This window comes from Penicillium mononematosum (assembly GCF_028829835.1).
Source record: "Penicillium mononematosum strain IBT 11891 chromosome Unknown utg000005l:1.0-9366267.0:1.0-9372171.0, whole genome shotgun sequence".
In the NCBI taxonomy this organism is placed as follows: Eukaryota; Fungi; Ascomycota; class Eurotiomycetes; order Eurotiales; family Aspergillaceae; genus Penicillium; species Penicillium mononematosum.
This window is the reverse complement of record NW_026643275.1, coordinates 6,089,247-6,109,456: the sequence shown is the minus strand read 5'-3', so window position 1 is coordinate 6,109,456 and position 20,210 is coordinate 6,089,247. Positions and strand designations below refer to the sequence as shown.

Here is a 20,210-nt window from a genome sequence, read left to right as displayed (position 1 = left end):
TCACTCCTTCAAATGAAGCGATTATCGTCATTCATTCCCTAATTCGTCACGCAATGTTGAAATAACACACTTCTTTGTCTCCCAACTACGCCCCAGCTGTCACTCGTTAAACATACAAAGACTGTCCTTGCTCCGATAATCCATACTTCACTGTTTATGTCCTCGCCTCGACCTCAAGTCGACGACGCCAAAATGTCCCGTCTTTACCATATCTACAACCTCCTAATCCTAATTTCTATTCTCTGTCAATCACCCGCATGGGCCCAATCAGTGGAACCCACAACACTGACCGTGCCACGATCGGCCTGGCACGCAAGTGGAGAGACCACAGATCGTCGATCAGCATCCACAGAGGAAACAACTACAGTCCGCCGACGAACAATCGTCACAGCAACAGATTCCACCTCAACAGGAATGCCCAAGCCCTTCGACACACTGTCCTACAACTTCGCCAACGCCAGCACCTGCATCGATTTCTTCGCGAAATGGCGCGCCAACACAACAATCTCCAACTGCAACGCCATCTCCCTCCTAATCGAGAACTCAAACGCCTTCTTCCACACCCTCTCTTCTGCCCCCGCCACCTCCCGCATCCTGGATAAGTCCTGCTCCGCAGATGTCTCCAGGTGCGCATCCATCATGACCGGTCTCGCAGCGGACCTACTGGACCCGGGCAACTGCGGCGACGACTATGAAAACGGTAACTCCGTCGTCAAGGGCACGTATCGGGATCTCGTCGCTTACGAACCAATGTACCGCGCCACTTGTCTCGCGAGCCCGTCGACGCAGAAATACTGCTTCGTCGACGCGGTGTCCAATTCAACTGCTCCCGATGATTACGGCATCTACCTCATGCCGCTGGGTACACCGCTCACTGTTGGGAGTGTGCCGACTTGTAATAAGTGTCTGAAGGAGACGATGGATCTCTACTCCGGATGGGCGAGACGGGATGGCCAGCCTCTTGATACGACTTATCTCCCCTCTGCGAAGATCGTTAATGCGCAATGTGGCGATGGCTTTGCGGCGACCAATATCACTGTTGGCTCGGTGGATGTTAGGGCTGGTGCGGGTCTTGCTGTTCCCTTGCCTCATCTTGGATTCGCGACTGTCATGGCCTTGGTTCTTGGTCCCATGCTGACAGGTCTGTTTTGATCTGAATGTTTCTGTTCTGCTTTTGTTCATACACTCTCTTTTCTTGTTTATCATTTTGGGTCCGTCTGCCCGGGTGGGTATGGCCATGGTTGATGTCAGCGAGCGTGTTTTTGGCTTTCTGGTTTGATTGTCTGATCTGTATGTAATTTCTAGTGATATTGTCCATATTTTGCTTTGTAGCAGTTATTCACCGTATTATTTCCTTATTTACTTTCGTATCTAATCGGTTTTGACTCGATTCGTTTATATTGTCTTTGTTAAATTTCCGAGAATTCGCTAATGCCAAAATGACCGAGTCAATAATGTATTCCTCAGACGCCAGACAGTACATGAGTATTCACAAGCATATCCACAACCACGTATAAAGGCAATAAAACAAGACAGATAAATCGCATCTGAAATGGTTTAAGTGCCCAGAGTTCGTCAAATCTAGCAAAGATAGCAACAAAATAACAAAGCAGAAACGCTCACTGACAAGGAAATGATATAAAAAGACCAACACAAAATGTCATCAACTCCTTCTCTTCATCCCACCTCCCATAGCAACACCGACAAGACTCTGCGGCTCACCCCCAAAGCTAGCCCCAGGACTCGTAGGAACCGGCGACCCACCACCAGAAATAGGACTCTGTGTGGCGGCATCTTGTTCCCGCTTGACGCGAATATACCCCAACTTCGCGAAGCGGCCAAGATGCGACCAGAAATGGCGGCCGGCTGGGTGTGCGGCGATGCGCTCGAGAAGATCGGCCGTCGCTTCGCGGACGACCTGGTCCGGATGAAACAGACCCATGCTGACATAGAAGAGACCGGCCTGGTTCTCCGGTGCGACGGTTAGGAGCTGGCAGATGCCGGCGTAGTCTTTGACGGAGTGGGAAAGAGCGAGATAGATGGCGGCGGCTTCGGAGTGAGAGAGTTTTAGGGAGCGGAGACGGTCGTGGTGGTGATGGATGTCTGGACGTTGGATTGGGCGCGCGGGGAAGTACATTGCTGCAATGTCTTGGATGTAGGAGTAGTAGGAGCGGGTGTTGCGCCAGCCTTCGATCCGGGAGACGGAGGCTGAGAGCTCCCGCTGTTTGGCTACCTCGTCTACCCATACGTACCCGTGGCCGCGGAGAGTTGTTGGGTCTGAGGCGTCGGTCTGATGGCCTGTTGGGCTATCTGGGGAGAGTTCTTCGCCTGGGCCGATGATGTAGAGGTTTGACGCGCCATAGACTGCTTCTTCGAAGGCTGCGGCGACGCGGACGAATTTTGTGATGTAGGCTCGCCATTTTGCACGAACCGCATTCTCGCCGTGGCGTTGGCTGATACTGCGGAGGATGTCTTCTATGAATAATGTGTCGCCTGTTGGGTCGTTGGTCGTGCTAGATGCACTGTTAGGTAGGAGGGAATTCTGCTGCTGGAAGAACAGAAGCCCTTCTGTTATGGGTGCAGGTTCAACGTGACTTGAGATCTTGATGCGACCTGTAGGGAGGTCGCACATAACATCCCACCACTCAGGATGGTTGGCAAATGTAGGGTTTGTGACTCCTGCAATAAACCCAGGTACCTTGAGGAGATCGTCGATCTTGGACAGATCAGTATAAGGGAATGCGTGTCGAGTAAATCCACGCAGAATGCCACCGGATGCAAGAGCGCAGGCTGCCAGGACCGCCTCTGCAACTTCTCCTGATGGCCGGTTGTGTCCTAGAAATACCACTCGCTTCTGAGTGAGGATGGCATTGACAAGAACAATAATGGGATGTGTAAACGGTCCACTTGTAGTCAAATGGGGATGCGCTTGGAAAGCCTGGGGGGAGGTAGCATGTGGCACGGCGAACGTCTGAATGAGCTTGATAAGGGAGAAATCTCCAACAGTCTCCGGCCAAATCACTGTCGGAATTTTGACCGGGATGGGGATGTCATTGTAGACCACTTTCGATTCGTACTCATGCGTATCCCGTGGTAGGGTGTATCGGCTCACTTTCTTCGGTGACGGCGGACATTCCCCATCTTGGAGCTCTTCTTCTTCCCGCTGGCGGATCATTTGCTCGAATTTCTCCAGGAACATATCTTTTGTGTTGCTAGATTGCAAGATATGGCGCTCAAGTATCGACATTTTCGGCATCAACGAAAGGTCCATGGCGTTAACGGCGTCATAGAGGGATGCCAGAGTTTCGGGGAATGGAGATTTGAAGTAGTCTTCCAGCGCTAGGAGGAGTAAAGGCTGTATAATAGTCAGAATTGTCTGTGCGCTAGGGCTGGAAATGGCATCGTAACTTACTTTATAAATGTGGAGGAATGAATGTCGCGTACAGATTGCCATTGCCTTGACTACTGCGCCTCTGTTCGCTGTTAGCACTCGCACATTTAGACGAAACAGTAGGGCTTACCTTCGGACAGTGTTATCCTGCTTCGTGTTGACAAGGTTCAGCACGTACATCAAGGGTGGCCCTTCACCACCCTCGTCATCGCTGCTGTCGGGGTCATCGGAGATGTCGTCCAGGTACTCGTCCTGAATATCGGCCCCCTCCTGGTTTCCATGGTATTGCGATTTCCGCTTCTTTTTCTTCTTTCCATCTGCTGAATCCGTTTCTTCGTCGCCACTGGTGTCTTTATGTAAGAAGAACATAGTCCAGTCCTGACTCCGCACATGCGTCTGATCCGGCAGCATCAGCTCTGCAAGCATGCTCTCGTCTCCGCTGATTGCAGCGGGATACTGGTGCTCCATGATCGGGCCACGATCAATATGGAAGGACGCAACCAGGATGTATTCCACATGGCGTTCCGGCGAGTCGAGCGGGTACTGCGCTTTGCACCGGCGTGGCCTGAAGCTTGAGGTCGCATTCTCTGTGGATGTTCTTCGAAAAGAGCCATGTGAACTGCTCGGAGAGCGTCCGATAAAGGAGGTCGCAGGCGACAGCCGAGGGAGACCACTTGTTTGGCGGTTATTCGAGGCGGAGAGGGAGTCGTTCGACGGTCGATACGGTAGTGTTGTTGCCATCTTATGGAGTTGGGGACAGAGGATTGCTCCGGGCCAAGCTATAAATCGAGTAGCATACCGGGATGAAAAGCGCAAGGTCAAGGGCCAATGATAATAATAGTTGAACTAATTGTCTCGAATTAGTTGTTCAGGGGTTAAGAGGGGTTAAGAAAAAGGGCGATTTCTCCACAGTGGAGAGACGATAAGGGCCGATAAGGGGATCCATATAAGGGCATTCCTGGAACCTTCCAAGGTCATGAGATGATGATCTATCAGAATGCAATCTCCCTTTGCATACATTGCAGATCTTTTCTATTTATATTGCGAAGAAAATTTGGCACACCGACTTGTTGCACTTCTATGAAGCAAAAATTAACATGAAACAACTCTGGCCACTCCTCGATGTCTTACTCCATATAAAGTACAACATAGCATAGCGTAAGGAACCTTGTGTCACAAAACACTTGAATGTGCTTTATAGGTTTACATAAAGAAAGGTACATGAATACATTACTTAACTTCACTCATCTTATCCTTCATATTAGGCCCTTGGAAACCAATTGATGGTTCATGTGACGAGTATGACTCGTTATAGATCTACGAACATTTCCAAGTTGCATATGCAGCACCATTCAGCTGGATTCTAAGTTATCTGAATACCATTCTAAATACTCCATACGTAGACTTGACATGCCTACTTACTAAGATAAAATTACATCTATCAAAAGCAAAATCGTACATTATACAACAATGGCTAAAAAGGTGTATGTTCATATAGATAGCATAGGGCGGTGTGGAAGACGGTGGCAAAATTATGTTGTTGTGCCGCTTGTTTACATCGATAAGCAAGCCTTCGTCATAGGCTGTTTACAATTCATAATCCAGCTCACACGCGATTTCCACCATGGTAAGTGAGGTTTTTGAGAGATAATTTATATATTGGAGTCTAATAAACAATGCCTTAGGCCAACAATCCCACATTCAAACCATCCCCGTTATCCTTTGGGTCGCCGAGGGCATCCCCGTTCCGGCGCCCGTCCACTCCAAACTCCCCGCCCTCAGCCAGTCGTACAGGAGGGACACCGGGGAGCTCTCCTAGTCGGGCATATACACCTATGGTGTCTCCCAGCAAGCTCAATCAATCATATACAGTGGAGGATGGTGAGTCGCGTTCTCCAAAGAGCGAGCGGCCCATTCCGCAGCCGAACTTTGGAAGAGAGCTCTCTCCTTCCCCACGAAAGGAGCACGGTCGCCAGGCAGCTCATCCCCAATCCTTGGGACAAGGAAGAGTGGCTTTACAGGCCCAGCAGGCGATGCGGCTGGAAAGCTACCGGCACAACAAGTGAGGGAGATCAGAGAGGCTTTCCAGGTTCTCGATCGGGATAATGATGGGCTTGTGGACAAAGATGATGTGATTGATGTGCTGACAACCTTGGGTAGGAAGCGCACCTCTATCCTTCTTGAGATTGGCATGAGGAACTAATGCAAGTGTTTCAACAGGCCAAGACTCATCCCCCTCGACGCTCTCGCGCTTCTTCCCACCAGGAGCAGGCCAGACTATGAACTTCCCAACCTTTTTGAATACACTTTCTGAGCTGATGGCAGCAATGTCACCTCCACAAGAGCTTCTCAACGCTCTTGCTGCGTTTGACGACGATGACAACGGGCAAATTGACGCCGCTGAATTACGTGATGCTTTATTGCATACTTCCCCAGAAGATGGAGAGGAACGATTGACTGAAAGACAGATCGATGAAGTCTTCAGTGGGTTTATAGGGCGCCCAGCTTTTATTGGTCGGGGAGCGAAGTCAGGCGGGATGGGGAAGAGAGGCGAGGTTTTCCAGTATCACGACTTTGTGCGCAGCGTCATGGGTGGGGAGAATGGAAACAGTTCGAAACGTGAAGGAGAGGCAGCACATGTATGAACTGCTATCATGAATATGGGTTTCAATTGAGTCGGCGTTACGGGGTTTCGTCTTATAATGTTCTTGGCAGTTGACAGATTCCAAGGCTGTAGAAGCAAAGGATCAGACTATACAGAGCTTGCCATGGATGATAATGTACCATTAGTTATTCAATTACCAATGGGAATTTTCAGCAAAAGCAGTGAACTAGGTAAATAGTAAAAGTGGAAGTGGAAGTATACATCGGAGTTAACGCCTTCCGCATTCCATCGGCAGAAAAGCTCCAGCCACCGCGATCTGATACACTCCACCCGTCAACTGCGTTCATCTTACCTCGTTTCCCAAAGATGTCTGCTCGTGGCCCTCCAATGCAGACTTGATTGCAGAAAAATGGCCAAACCTCAGCCCTCCTGGGCTCTCGGCGTCCCGGGCCCCGACACACCCGCATCGCCGCGAACCATGCGAACCCTCCGAAAGATCCAATCCCACCAAGTGCTGTCAACCTCTAGCGCGCTCATTGCCCAGACCCAGGCCTCTCGCCAAGCTGGCTCCCATGAAGCTGACCCCTCAGCAGCAACTCCTGGTGCTGCAACCCGAGCGCGCGCACATCGCCGAGCTCGATCAAATAGCGACGCGGCTTCTCGCGAAGCGGCAGCAACACCACCTGCGAATCAGAGACGACCCGCGCGGAAAACAGGGTCCGGAATTGGTGTAAAGCGATCGCTCTTGGAGAATCTCCTGCGCGATGGACCACAGAGTTCAAATCCCCACGAGGGACTGCGAGAGCTCAAATACCTCGTCCTATCCAGCAGAGTAGATGCTGACGGAGATGGCATGGTGAGGGGTACTCAGTCTGTTTTGCAACGTCAATGTCTAACACTTCGCTATGATAGTCGCCATACCGAATTTACCTGTGGTTGGTCCTCCTCAACGTTCCTCCTATGCCAACCGATGACTACCTTGCTCTTATCCACCGCGGCCGTTCCCCCGCTTACGCCAAAATTCGCAACGACACTTTCCGCACACTAGCTACAGACCCTCTCTTCAAACGTCGAGTCACAGAAGCAAGCTTGATCCGACTCCTGAACGCCGTGGCATGGAAACTCCACGATTCCAGGCCGAAACCCCGGTCGAGACCGTCTTCTCGGCGCCGTGAGATGGAGCTTCTAGTGAATGCACCACCCAGCATTTCAGAGGAGTCCCCCTTTGGTGGGGAGCTAGAAAAGGTCACCAATAGTACTACAAGTGATTCGGCCATGTACGTCCAAGGCATGAATGTCTTGTGTGCGCCGTTCCTCTATGCTGCCCGTAGCGAGGTGGAGGCATTCGCTCTTTTCCATTACTTTGTCACACGCGAATGTCCAGGCTATATTCGTGGTGCTATGGATGGAGTACATAAAGGTCTTCGTTTGGTCGACCGATGCCTTGAGATTGTGGAGCCCAAGCTTGCAGCATATCTGTTCTCCAAGGGGATGCACGCTGAGCTGTATGCATTCCCATCGGTGTTGACTCTCTGCGCTTGTACGCCCCCGTTACCAGAGGTGTTGCATCTGTGGGATTTCTTATTTGCGTATGGGCCACACCTGAACATCCTGTGCATTGTCGCCCAGCTAATCCGAATGCGGGATCTAATTTTCGAGAGTCCGAGGTGAGTCCTGTCTGTCTGGTCTTTGGGTTCAACAAAAGCTAACTTGAGTATAGCCCAAACAAAATTCTCCGCTCATTCCCTCCCCTCGACGCAAAAGAGATCATTGCTTTGACAGTTCTCCTCGTCCGTAAGATCCCAGAGGATCTTTATGCAGAGATGATTAGCCATGCAAAATAGACACGGCCTGAGCTCACTGGGCAGCTCCAACCGAAAGAGAAATAAATGTCATGCTACCTGGGTTTCATAACGGCGTTTTTGATATGATTGATCGCAACTATTGGGTACGGTGACTGGATGGGATATGAGACTTACATTGACGAACCCCCCAAGATAACGCGCTTGTTTGAATGAATTGATGATTGTACACCAATATCGGATATATATATATATATTTTTTTTTTTTGAGAATGCATTTCAGTTGAGATATGATTCTCCCTTTCAGAATTCCAATCCTCCACTCTTTCGGAACCTGCAGCTTCCCTTGTTCGTTTGCTAAAGAGAGAAACCCTCCTTTTCCTTGTTTCTCAAGAACAAAATTGTTTGCCATGGTCTTATAGTGTATATCTTCACATACAAGGAACCTGGGATCAGTTTGTGGACTACTCCCAAGCTCGTTTCCTACAAATCTGAAGACCAAAAAAGATGATTGAGCCAAAAGCAAACGAGACATCGGACCTGCACGACTAAGACTCCTTTTATCGTCTACATTATAAGTATCGCTGTGTAATCGACCACCGTCTCTCCAACACATCATTGCCTAGAGAAATCAATGTCGTCCCTTCTATCAGCATCCATGATCCTCGCCATATCTCTTCTCATGATTGTGATATGGCGCAAGAGGCAGCACACCCGTTCCTCATCAAATGACCCGGCCATATGCCGCCAAATCATTGCCGGAGTGCTAAAATCCACAGAAAATCAGCAGCCGAATACCCTCTCGCCACACCAATCGAAAGCAATAGCCAATAGACATCTCCCGATCGCCTTCGGAATCGATAATGCCTTCACTCGCACAGATAATGTCCATGCCAGTATGTTCGTCGAGAAAGTCAAGCCCTTGATCAATCTATCGGCAGAGCAGTGGCACAGCGTCTCCGAATTCGCCAGAGTCACAACCAGCCATTGGGTCGAGCATGGCTTCCCCGGGTTGAATCATAGCTGTTGCAGCAGTTGTCACAAAGAAAAGCAGAAGCCCGACTGCAATCGGGTCAACGTCGCCAGTCTAGCACAAATACTTTCATTGAAAGTTGTTCTTTGGCTAGTGTTTGACAAAAAGACCCAGGACCAGACATGTGATGAGAATCTACTGAACCTAGCACAGTCCATAAATCGAGTATGGATATCCTCCAAGCTAAAAGACACTGAGAACGACATTCCCAGATTCGAAGACGATATATTGCTTCAGACCTCGCTGATCAATATCTTCGGGACACACAATCACCCAGAGGATAACCCACTGAACCTCATCCTACCTTCCTTCGAAACGATGTGGCGTGTCGTGTTACGTTCCTTCCTGGAGATCAGATTCGGCACCGGGAAAGAAGTACCAGAATGGCGGGAGACAATGATTGCTTTTGCCGAGAAGCCCACCAAAAAGCAATTCGACGCAGGCCCCGGGCCCCTGTCTAGCCTCTTTATACCCGATCCCAGCATGGACGATACACGTGGTGTCCAGAGCTCACCCAGTGCGAATTACATAGTCCGTGAATCACTCCGACTATACGTGCCTACGAGGCACATACATCGAGCATACCAATGGGACCAGGGTACGGGGACATCTCATGAAATAATATCTGCTGATATTGAGGGATGCCATACGAGGTCTGATATCTGGGGTTCTGATGCTGAGCAATTCAACCCGAATCGCTGGTCTGCTCTCACATCGGCACAGGGAGATGCGTTCATGCCTTTTGGGTGTCCCCCTTTTGAATGCCCTGCTAAGCCGACTTTCGGGCCGAGGATGGTTGGTGTTTTGGTTGGTTCTTTGTTGGCAGCTTTGGGGGGTAAGGAGCGATCAGGGACTTGGACTTTGGATTGTGAGGATGGGAGGGTGTTGAAAAACTTCTCGTCTGGGAAAAGGTTGTGTTCGCATAGGAATGCCTATACGGATTTGTATCTAGTGCGGTCTTTGGGAAGGGAAGAGTGAGTGATCGATGGAAATTCCTTTTTTTTTTTAAAAAAAAAAAAGGAAAGGAAAAAAGGAAATACGTACATCTTCAGGCACAAGTGAAGCAACACAGGCCTGAGATCGGACACTCATAGAGCTGTCTATGTAGATCAAGAGTATGTAGGCACTATACCTAAGGGATAACTTTTGGCCAGAGGATGTATACTATAGTCAAAAGAACCTAACGTCCAAGCGCGGAATAAAATAATTTACATCGAACACATCAAGAAAAACCACTAACAGAAGCCAATAAAAAAACCAAAGCAAGCAGAACGTTGTGTATTGAATATCACCTCATTCCCACGAATATTACATAGCCACTCTATCACGTAGGCGCAGACGTCGAGAAAACCTCAGCCGACCTATTCAACCCAGACCCATCTATAACCAGCGGCTTAGAAACATCAACAGTATTAGCCTCAGAAGTCATCTCATCAGCCCACGACTGACACGTATCCCCATTTCCCGGCACCGAGCCCGCGGTGTCTGAACCAGCACAAGCACCCAACACCCCATCAACACTTACAGCCCGCGTGAGATGCGATCCACGATCAACCTTGACCCTAATCCGCGAGTCCATGAAACTCATATTATTGAACATGGTCACAGCGCACTGGGCTTCGTCTGCTGTTTGCATGGTGATCCAGCCGCGCAGCCGGCCATTGCCATCGGCCGAGTCTGTAGTCACTATGCTGCATTTCTGGACAGTGCCGGCTGTCTGTAGAAGGGTTTTCAGGTCGGCGCATGTGGTACCTGCGTTCAAGTTCTCGATGGTGATGGCTCTTCGGTCTGGATAGAAAGACGGAGAACTGGGGTTCGTGCCTTTGGCGGAAGATCCACGGTGGTGGTAGTGCTGGTAGGGCTGTGGGGGTGTATCGCTGTGGTGCATGTGTGGAGGGGACATCGGGTAGCCTGGAATCATGTTCCACGGCTCGTACATTGTGTTCATTACTGGGGATGGGGGAAACACTGCATCGGTGGTGCGTGTGGATCTGGCATCATAGACATGAAACCTTGTGGCACTGGTACTGGTACCATCATGACGCCGTACTCTGAGTATGGATATGGTGGGGTGGTGGGATGGGATGATCTTGGGGAATTAGTTGGTTTCGTTCTTCATACTTGGGAATGTGGTAAACTCACTCTGGTGAGACAGGTGACGGAGGCATTGCCATGTTTCCATGGACTAATGGAGGCGTGGAGTGGCCAGACATGTAGCCTGGCATCATTGCTGGACTTCTGGTAGGCCCGGCAATGGGCTTAGTGGGCGTACTGGTCCGCGCGAGTGTAACGACCAGGCTCTGGCCGTCCCATCCGCAGGTCGAGAGTCGATCTGTGGCGGTGTTAGGGCGGAGCATTGGGGATTTGTGGGATAGAAATACATACGGTACGTTCGCCAGGCCTCTTCTTCATTTTTGACGATGATTTGGCCCAGTCCGGTGGGGAATCCATGGCTATCATCGTATACTACTGCTTGACGAATATGCAGTGCAGTTTGGCGAACGAGATCCTTGAGCTCTTGCCAGCGGCAATGAGGTGGGATCTAAAATGATCGTTAGTCCTTGTGTTTATTTGATATCCGCCATTCAAACTCACGCCTTGAAGGAATACGACGAACTCATCGTCCGACCTGCGAGATCTGGGACGAGCTTTATCACGACCGAGAAGAGGCATGGCTGCAAATATCCCAAGACAATATACCCTGGTATTTCAGTTCCGAAAGCGCACTAGCTTGTATGGATTTAAAGGATAGATTTCGAGGCTTGCAATTATCCCGGTCCGTCGTTGCGAAATAGTCGGGGCTCGACTTGTCCGATCAGGTGTCTGGTTGAGTCCAAAATATGAACAATTGTACTCTCTGCCAGAGGCCTGTTAGCTCAGAGTATATCAATATGGTGGTACGCTCGAATTCCCACACTGTTGGGCTGGGACGACTACAAGAACGACATCACCAGTATCAAGGTGCAATCGAGGTGCAATACTTGGGGAAACCGCACAACCCTACCTTTCTTTTTTTGTTTTCCTGTGGGATAAATGCAAGTCAACAAATTGGCCTGACCGACAACCTGCAGAGGAAAGAGATAAACTCCTCCACGAACTGGACGAATGTCGAGCAGATTATAAAGCCCTGAAACAAGAGGGAAGAAGCGTCGAGGGTTTCACAGGAATAGTTATGATGATATATGATATAGTCAATTAATTACTTACTGGTAATAATCTATAGTCTTATGGCTTGCAAAAATCACGGGGACCCAGAATAACTGCACAATTTGGACGAATAGCGACACCAATCGAGCAGCAATAGCCAGTAACATCAGAGAACAAGTAGTCCCCTTTCTCCTTCTGGCTGAGATCTGTCATTTTCACCATGAGCTCAGCTCTGCCAAAATATTAGAATGCAATAGAGTGGTTCTACCGTCCCACACTCCCCGGGTATAGTTCCACTTAAGGGCAATGTATCAGTGGCCACACTAACATGTAAGATGTGCTCTCCCCCTCCTTTGCTATTAATATTTAAATCATACATAGTCTCCATCAAGTACCGGGCATATCCGTGCACAGGGGCGAAGCTCGAAAGATGCCCTCGACTTAATACAGAGAATGGAGTGTTACACCGCTAGATCCGGATCGGACATGCAGAGTGGACATGCAGGTTGGACATGTATTCATCACATTGATTTCTGTATCTTATTGTCAGATCGGATTGAGGGGAAAAAAGCAAAGAAAAAAAAGTAAAGAATGGGCAGAAATGAAATAAACGAAAGGAAAAAGAAATTATAGAGATCTTCGATCAGAGCGGGTCGGATCATGAGCAGTCATATCTTGCAGTTATTGATTTTTTCCTTTGGATCAATTACATCGACTATTGATTTCCATGCGTATTTTTACTCTTAAGTACCTGCAGATAGATATGAAAAGTTACTATTAAGGGTCAAATTCATCTGAATTATTGTGTGCATACTCCGTATACCTCCCTTGATAGTCACACTGCAGGTCCCAGTCAGGTATGTGGAATACTCGTGTACTTAACATCCTACTATATCGTATAGGTCTACATGTGTGAGAATATGCAGTGTCTCACAGATCTTCAAACAAATCTTCATCTGTGTTCCCTTCCTTTCAGGGCCAGGTCCGAGGTTAATAACTACAAAAAACATGCTACAGGGTACGTGTGACTGTTGAAACCATATCAAGACAAATGAAAATCCCCATAGGGAGACACATACATTCCAAATATGTACGATTTACACGATGTGGCACGAAGCTGTGCTATGACGGTACGCGACCAAAGCCCTGGGCTCCCGGGGACCAAATTGGAGATCACATGGCCAATATGCACATCTACAGCCTCTTTTACTGGCGAATTGTGGCAAAATGCTCTGAATCATGTTTCTCATGCCTATCATAAATTATTCTCTCACGGGCGGGGACTGGGATTCCCCGGGTGACAAATGCAGGTGATCAGGTTCTTCCGTACGGAGTACAGTAGCAGACATGATTCAATCTGGAAATGGGTGGCAACTCTATTTGTAGACAAATTATCATGTTTATACGTTATATTTCATACAGGATGATGAAGTTAAGTATTCCAAATTCGATGAAGATGTGATATCAGACAGTGTGGCTTGAAACAGATGAGATAAACCCAGTGGGCGATCGCTGAAGAGACCATAAGAACAGCTCCATGCAGTGCAATAACATGATACAAGATGCATAGAAAAGGAAAATGTAAACAGCATTGCCGCTTATGAATAAAATATTGTTGAACTTGCAAGAGAACCCATATGCCTGGCAAAAGCACAAGAATCCAACATGCAACATAGGTGTATGATCAATGCCGACCGAGTGGAATGAGTCAAATGCGATGATCTCCAAGCACACCTCGGTCCGAAGCCTGGTGGTTCTGGAAAGAACCATTCCCAGACTGCCGTCAGTGTCTCAGACAAGAACACCCAGTCGACCGAAGCCAGTGTAATCCTCCATAAACTTCATCGGTATTCTTAAATCGCGATCAATGAAGAGTAGGCTGTGCCAGCACAGCCCACAAAATCTCACAGGAAATCTCGAACCGGGGAGGCGAAGTCGAAAATGAAGGAAAGTATCGAAGAGACGGGATCGAATGGTGTGCCATTCGGAAAGGAAGTCGCATCTGCCCCCGCGACCGGGGGGGGGGGGGACGATTTTTTGTTTGTAAGTCGGTTTTTGTTGATCCGGTCAACCACTAGACTCCCCAGATCCTCCGGTTTATTTGGTATTGGTATCGGGTTCTGGCTTTGGTTTCGGATTTATTGTGGTTTAGATATTGTTGGTTTCATCCTCCGAAGCCGACTTTGTTTGCGCATCGGCTGCAGTAGTAGGAGTTCATGCCGAATTGAACGACGCTGCAGCCTGATTGGCCTAGGCTGAGAGATTGTTGGCACCGGGAACATCGGACGATGTCGAGAGTCTGTGGAGAAGTGGCCTCAGATGGACGAGCGACGCCGCCCGTCTGAGGTTGAGGAGTAATTTGCACTGGAGAGCTCATTTTTGGAGAATTTGACCGCGAGTGAGGATCTGAAGGGGAGTCGGGGGGGGTATCGCATGTTTTTGAGTTGACCCGGTTGAGCGGCCCCGTGATCTCTGGGTTTACCCCAGTTTTTTTCGGGAGTGATGATGATTTGACTTGAGAAAGGGATAGAAATATGAAACAGGGAAATATCCAGCTTTTTAAATTGTTTTCTGATTTTCTTTCGATTCTCCCTATCCCACGGCGTCTCCGTTTCCCCCCATTCTCTTGCCGATCATATATGTAGGACTACGTATGGGCTGCTTTTAGGCGCTCATTCGCATAACTCTGCTACCTAAACCTAAAACCTAAACCCATCGGAGATGGCGATAAACACATTCTCTTTTTTCCCTATCTAATTGGATCTTCGGCATTTTTAAGTATATCCTTGATTACCGACCTTCGGAATACTAGCAGATGGGTCTCGGTGGTGAGAGGTACTATATCGTAGACAAAAAGATTAATTATCCCCCCCACTCGATCCAAAACAGAACTAAATCAGAAAGGGGAATATTGTGGGAGACGCTATCCATGTACATTTACGTAGGTGTGCATCTTGGGCTTCGTGCCAACCGCACCCCAATATTTAGACATATGTTGTATAGAATGTATTTTCCATTTCTCGCTTTTACAAAAGTAGGCTGATACTTGGAATCTACCCGTGGACATATTCATACTGTTTGAATTGTTTGGATTAAATTAAATCGAAATGAAGATCATGTGGCCATTTTCTTATCTCCTGAATGTTGCCCAGGGCGGCACGATGCTTACATTCCAAGTTTAGAAATCACCTGGGCATGCAGCTAGCCCAGTTAGATTGGTTTAGATTGGTTTAGCTCATTGAAGTCAGAAAGGAAGTCGAATAAGGTGTGGCCAACCCTTGGAAGGGAAGCGGATATTCGGACGAACTTATTGGACAATCCAAACATCCCACTTGCGTGAAATCCATGGATTTCCACGAATAGAACCGTGGACGCAATAGCATTCGCCAGCGACGTCATATTCCCCTCAATCCGGCACTCCTCTTCTCTCTCTCTCACCTTACCTAAGTAACTTCCTACCTACGTTACAGCCTTGTGGAAGTATCCATCTCTAAAGGCCAAAACCAAAAAGCGTTTCGATCTCGACCCTTGCCCCGCCAAAAAATATCTCCTGCCCCTCATTATTGTACCACCCACACATCACCATGGCCACCGGACACCCCAACCTTCACAGCTTTCCCAACTCCGACGAGCTAGCTACGCAATTGCGAAGCTACGTCCTCCGCTGCCAGAACTCCGCTTTCTCCCGGCACGGCACCTTCCGCCTCGCCGTCTCCGGCGGCTCCCTGCCCACCGTTCTGGCCAAAGCCCTCCTCGCCACCAGCAATGGCTCCCCGGAAGATACCCCCCAATTCTCCAAGTGGCACATCTTCTTCGCCGACGAGCGTGCCGTACCACTCAACCACGAGGACAGCAACTACCGCCTGCTGAACGACGAGCTCGTCTCCAAGATCCCCACCGAGCTCGGCACCCCTATCATCCACGCCATCGACGAGAAGCACATTGGCGATGACGACCCTCAGGAACTGGCAGACCTCTACCAGGAGGACCTGATGCGCGAGTTTGCCGCCAAGGACAGCGTCAAGTTGCCCGCCTTCGATCTTATCCTCCTGGGCTGCGGCCCCGATGGTCACACCTGCTCGCTCTTCCCTGGCCACGCTTTGCTCCGCGAGAAGGACGCTTGGGTTGCTGCTGAGACAAACTCGCCCAAGCCCCCGCCTAAGCGCATTACCCTTACTCTGCCTGTTGTTACCCACGCTATCAGCATTGCCTTTGTCGCGACGGGCGGTGGTAAGAAGGAGATCCTTAAGCAGATTTTCGATCTTGAGGAGGGCTCCAGTCTTCCTTCCGCATTGGTCAACCAGGGCGCTGGTGATAAGGTGTCCTGGTTCACTGACCACCCGGCAGTGGATGGTGTTTCATTCCCTCGTCGTGGAAGCCTTTGAGGTGTGAGATCTCCTTGATGGATTTGAGATTTATGGATAGGGGATGACTTCCTTTCCGAGTTCGCATCCCCCGATCTGCCTTGAGTGGCATTGAATCCGCTGGCTGTGATGAAAAGTGATATTCTGCTTTATCCAGGACCGGTAACCCAAAGTTAGTATAGAATTCATATCTTGTTCCATCATACCTGTCCATCCGTACAAAGTAAGGATCTCTTTGAAAATATGTCCCAAACTTGTAAGGTCCTATTGTGTGTCACTAATGATTTTCCTCTTATGTCTTTTTGGGTCTTTTCCAGTTGGAGTGGTGTAAATAGTCCCTCTAAACAAGTCCAGAGACAACACATAAGCTTGACAGCTATCCAGGTCATAGTTGGCGTCCCAGGGCGAAATATCAGAGCCGGCAGCGACATTTATACGATTCGATCACACCATTTCTCCTCTCCCCTCTCGGAGCAGATAGCTAAGTCCATGATCTTTCGTATCCAGGCCTCTGTATTACATACGTAGTCTACTACATTTCTACTGACATCAACTTCTACACAAGTCGAACCCAAACTTATGATATACGTAAACCCACGATGTTGATTCACTTCTGAAAACTGTAATGACCAATCCAATCACATAAATCCCATTCTCCATAAAGCCGCAATATCTACATATGACTAGTCAATCCATAGCGATAGTCTGTATCTGCCCGGTTTGCAGTCACACTCGAGTTGAGCATAGTAATGCTATAGAACACATGATTAACCTTGCCTCCTTTGATACCGATATAGCTCAGTAACTTACCTTCACTTAGGAGCTGAAGCAATCTTTCCCGCAGTGGCATTCACCGGTATCGGTATTGCAGAATCCATATTTATCGGGACAGCACTTTTGCGGATCTTTGGCAGCGCATTGCTTCACGGTACATGCCCTCTTATCTAGTTCAGCAGGCGCAGCGGCCGCAAGCATCGCGAGAGAGAGGACAAGAGCGACTGGGACGGAGATAAACTTCATCTTGATGGAGTCTTTGGTATGAAGATTTTGACTGGATTGAGATGGATCAGATAGATTCTCGTAGCAAGACAGAAGGCTACATATATATCTTCTTTGGGTACTCCTCGTTCTGAAAGAGGGGTATATATCGAATCGGCGCCCTTCCTGAACCTGGCATAGCTATCAGGAAGGCAACTATACAGGAGACTGGAACATATGATCAGCATTGGATATCACAATCCATGAATCGTGCGCTATTCAGCTGAGGGGTGGTATCGAATCATGTCGTAGGCTTGGGATTCCTTTCTAGTTGCCTAGGTTTGAAGGATTGGTCGTTATTGACTGATGCGGGATTGATGCAGGTTATTCAGATTCGGCCTTACGAAGTGCTGATGGTAGGGCTATCAGAAGGAGTCATGATTGGTAGGATAGTGTCGATCCTTTATACTAAGCCCCTTACATTATGCTGAGAGTCCAACCACGGGCGTACCCGAGAATCCGTTGTTTGCCAAATTCAGCCTTCCGAGCTCCGTACTACCCCAAGACTTAATCGTGGAATATTAACCCTGCAGTGTTTGAGTACTACACGGGATGTGCCTCTATCCAGTCTGATTCAACCGCGCTCGTACATGATAGCTAAATTAGTAAAAATACCAAGACGATATTGTATAGCTAATGGTGGCTAACTGTACTAGGGGACATGCAATATTTGAGGTGCAAGAAGCTATGTAGAAGACTTCCGCCTGAGCCGGGTGTCTCTGCTCCGTGGTTAATGCAAGATTTTGGACTTTAGCCAAAGTATTTTGTAAGGTCGCTTGGTGGCTGAAACAGGCGGCCTAACAAGGTACCTATTTAGCCAGAAAGGGGCCAAAAAATGTCCATGGGTTCAAGTCATAAGACCAAATATCCATGTTACCTGCTGTCATATGCTTTGCCTAGATAGCATTAAGTGCGCATACCTAGACTAAAAGCATAAGATAATTCATTGATGACCTGGATATCCTGGGCAATCCTTCCAAACTATATTAAGGTCTCTATTTTGCCCTATGGATACAAAGTACTAATGTAGACAGTAAGCATGCATATGCCAAATAATCAATTTTGGGTGGTATGTTGTTTTCCTCCAACATTGTACATATTTCAGGGCGCTCAACGCAGTCCAGACGTTGTCGATCTCCCGTTTCTATCCAGTCCCCCGCAAATGCACGCCCCGGATTTTCCTTACGTATTGGCCATAGAGTTCAGCTCAGCCAAATGGCCTCTTAATTGTTTAGGTAATTATCAAGATGAAGTCAGGTAGTAAAGAAAACGAGGCGCGTGTGTTGGATATGGTGCATTTCAGACTATCTAGGCCATCGCTGAGACGCACTTGACCGCTAGGTACAAAATACAACAAACGACGTTAATGCAGGTCAAATAACCAACAACATAAGACAACACAACCAATCATAGTCTTCTACTCCATACATGCGCATAAGAAAGCTCAATTGTCAATACAGAATCAGGCCGAGACCCGTGGACCCCGGGGCCGTTTTGGCTGCCAACGTTGTATTGACCCGCTTTCTCTGTGACAGTGTGCTGCGCCTAGCTGTTCTTGCATTTCTCAAGACAGTACTGGCTACTCTATTATGATTAAATAATATTAGCCAAAAATCAAAGAAGGAAAGCGAAATGAACTCACTCCACCATCAATCTTGCAGAGGGTGTAGCAGTTGTTGGTCTGCACGGAACTCTCCCCGTCCTTGTTGGCTTCAAGGGGCGAGGCAAATGCCAGGCCAAGGATAGTTGCAAGAGCAAAAATGGAGAAACGCATTTTGAAGGTGTTGGTTTTGGATAGGTAGTTGGGCTTTTGGTAGAAATTGATCTTTGCGGATGTGATAAAAGTGATGATTGTTTCTTGAGGTAGATTGGAGGTGAAGCGCCTGCCTTTATAGTAGATTTGCGATTGTATACTATATAATATCAGCGCTCCATTTATCCCCTTTGGCTTCTATAGTAGATCCTCGATTGCATACCATATGAAATCAAGCGCTCCATCTATCCCCTTTCGGTACTAGGAGGCTCCGCCCCATGACTCGTGCAGGCTTATGTGCATAACCCTATCATGCAGGGAGAATCCTCATGGATGTTCACTCGTATTCCAAAAATGCCAAGATTGATCTGCACGGAGATTCTGCTGTTTGAGTAAAGACCTGCACGTTCTATGAGTTGTTTGTTTTTCAGCTTGAAGGCATTACAGCATCAGCTGATTCAAGTCCTGCAATGTAACCTCGAATTGCAAACTAGCAATGCATACTCCGCAGTGTTGGCATATTAGGCGTCCAGCCCGGCGGACTGCAATCTATTGATCCTATTGGGAGAAGAATCAAGATAGAATCAGCTCTATATAAAGCTCGATGCCCATGCGGGATAAAACCAATTCCTCAGCAGTCCATCCCTTCTACATTAATTCTTCAGAACTCTCAAACTTTTGAATTACTCCAAATCGATTCCTCAAACATGAAGCTGTTTGTTGTCCTGTTTGCACTAGCTGCCTTCGCAATGGCCGAAGCCGGTCCAAATCTGGAAGCGAGAGCTGGGTGCTCACAGAGGGGACAATACTGCAACGGCGGCACATTCCTGTGCTGCCCGGGACAAGGGAGCTGCAGTGGAAATGTGGTAAGTCCATCGCTACTCACTTCCCATAGATATGGTCAAACATATTAGCAGATGGCTGAGAAGAAATTTAGTGCAAGTGAACCACCATCTACAGCAGGAGTTCAGATCGCCTTAGGGTTACGGGATCCCACAAATTGGATTGTTGGGGCCGTCCATCTCTTTGGTCCCTTTTGGGTACTCCAGCCAGTGTGTTGCCGCTTCTAAACGGCCT

At 48.4% G+C, this 20,210-nt stretch overlaps 9 protein-coding genes across 9 annotated transcripts; 6 read left to right on the top strand and 3 right to left on the bottom strand.

The window, feature by feature from the left end:
• Positions 1-192: 192 nt before the first annotated feature.
• Positions 193-1,152, top strand: N7519_010500 (uncharacterized protein; the record flags this gene model as incomplete). Its single annotated transcript, XM_057297273.1, has 1 exon — positions 193-1,152. The coding sequence occupies one exon, from the start codon at positions 193-195 to the stop codon at positions 1,150-1,152; it is 960 nt and encodes a 319-aa protein (XP_057145155.1).
• Positions 1,153-1,663: 511 nt separating this feature from the next.
• On the bottom strand, positions 1,664-4,132 carry N7519_010499 (AFI1/MesA family protein; the record flags this gene model as incomplete). Its single annotated transcript, XM_057297272.1, has 3 exons — positions 1,664-3,355; positions 3,413-3,473; positions 3,522-4,132. The coding sequence occupies 3 exons, from the start codon at positions 4,130-4,132 to the stop codon at positions 1,664-1,666; spliced, it is 2,364 nt and encodes a 787-aa protein (XP_057145154.1).
• An 883-nt stretch (positions 4,133-5,015) lies between these two features.
• Positions 5,016-6,036, top strand: N7519_010498 (uncharacterized protein; the record flags this gene model as incomplete). The annotated part of the gene is made up of 4 exons (XM_057297271.1): positions 5,016-5,018; positions 5,077-5,272; positions 5,314-5,547; positions 5,612-6,036. 4 exons carry the CDS (start codon positions 5,016-5,018, stop codon positions 6,034-6,036), a joined length of 858 nt encoding a protein of 285 aa, XP_057145153.1.
• Positions 6,037-6,405: 369 nt separating this feature from the next.
• Positions 6,406-7,840, top strand: N7519_010497 (TBC domain-containing protein; the record flags this gene model as incomplete). The annotated part of the gene is made up of 3 exons (XM_057297270.1): positions 6,406-6,852; positions 6,909-7,663; positions 7,717-7,840. The coding sequence occupies 3 exons, from the start codon at positions 6,406-6,408 to the stop codon at positions 7,838-7,840; spliced, it is 1,326 nt and encodes a 441-aa protein (XP_057145152.1).
• Positions 7,841-8,432: 592 nt separating this feature from the next.
• N7519_010496 (uncharacterized protein) lies at positions 8,433-9,809 on the top strand (the record flags this gene model as incomplete). Its single annotated transcript, XM_057297269.1, has 1 exon — positions 8,433-9,809. One exon carries the CDS (start codon positions 8,433-8,435, stop codon positions 9,807-9,809), a length of 1,377 nt encoding a protein of 458 aa, XP_057145151.1.
• Positions 9,810-10,155: 346 nt separating this feature from the next.
• On the bottom strand, positions 10,156-11,504 carry N7519_010495 (RNA-binding protein; the record flags this gene model as incomplete). The annotated part of the gene is made up of 4 exons (XM_057297268.1): positions 10,156-10,858; positions 10,974-11,163; positions 11,217-11,373; positions 11,427-11,504. 4 exons carry the CDS (start codon positions 11,502-11,504, stop codon positions 10,156-10,158), a joined length of 1,128 nt encoding a protein of 375 aa, XP_057145150.1.
• Positions 11,505-15,562: 4,058 nt separating this feature from the next.
• On the top strand, positions 15,563-16,363 carry N7519_010494 (6-phosphogluconolactonase; the record flags this gene model as incomplete). Its single annotated transcript, XM_057297267.1, has 1 exon — positions 15,563-16,363. One exon carries the CDS (start codon positions 15,563-15,565, stop codon positions 16,361-16,363), a length of 801 nt encoding a protein of 266 aa, XP_057145149.1.
• Positions 16,364-17,158: 795 nt separating this feature from the next.
• N7519_010493 (uncharacterized protein) lies at positions 17,159-19,154 on the bottom strand (the record flags this gene model as incomplete). The annotated part of the gene is made up of 2 exons (XM_057297266.1): positions 17,159-17,362; positions 19,023-19,154. The coding sequence occupies 2 exons, from the start codon at positions 19,152-19,154 to the stop codon at positions 17,159-17,161; spliced, it is 336 nt and encodes a 111-aa protein (XP_057145148.1).
• Positions 19,155-19,840: 686 nt separating this feature from the next.
• On the top strand, positions 19,841-20,058 carry rodD (the record flags this gene model as incomplete). The annotated part of the gene is made up of 2 exons (XM_057297265.1): positions 19,841-19,999; positions 20,029-20,058. 2 exons carry the CDS (start codon positions 19,841-19,843, stop codon positions 20,056-20,058), a joined length of 189 nt encoding a protein of 62 aa, XP_057145147.1.
• Between the last annotated feature and the right edge of the window lie 152 nt (positions 20,059-20,210).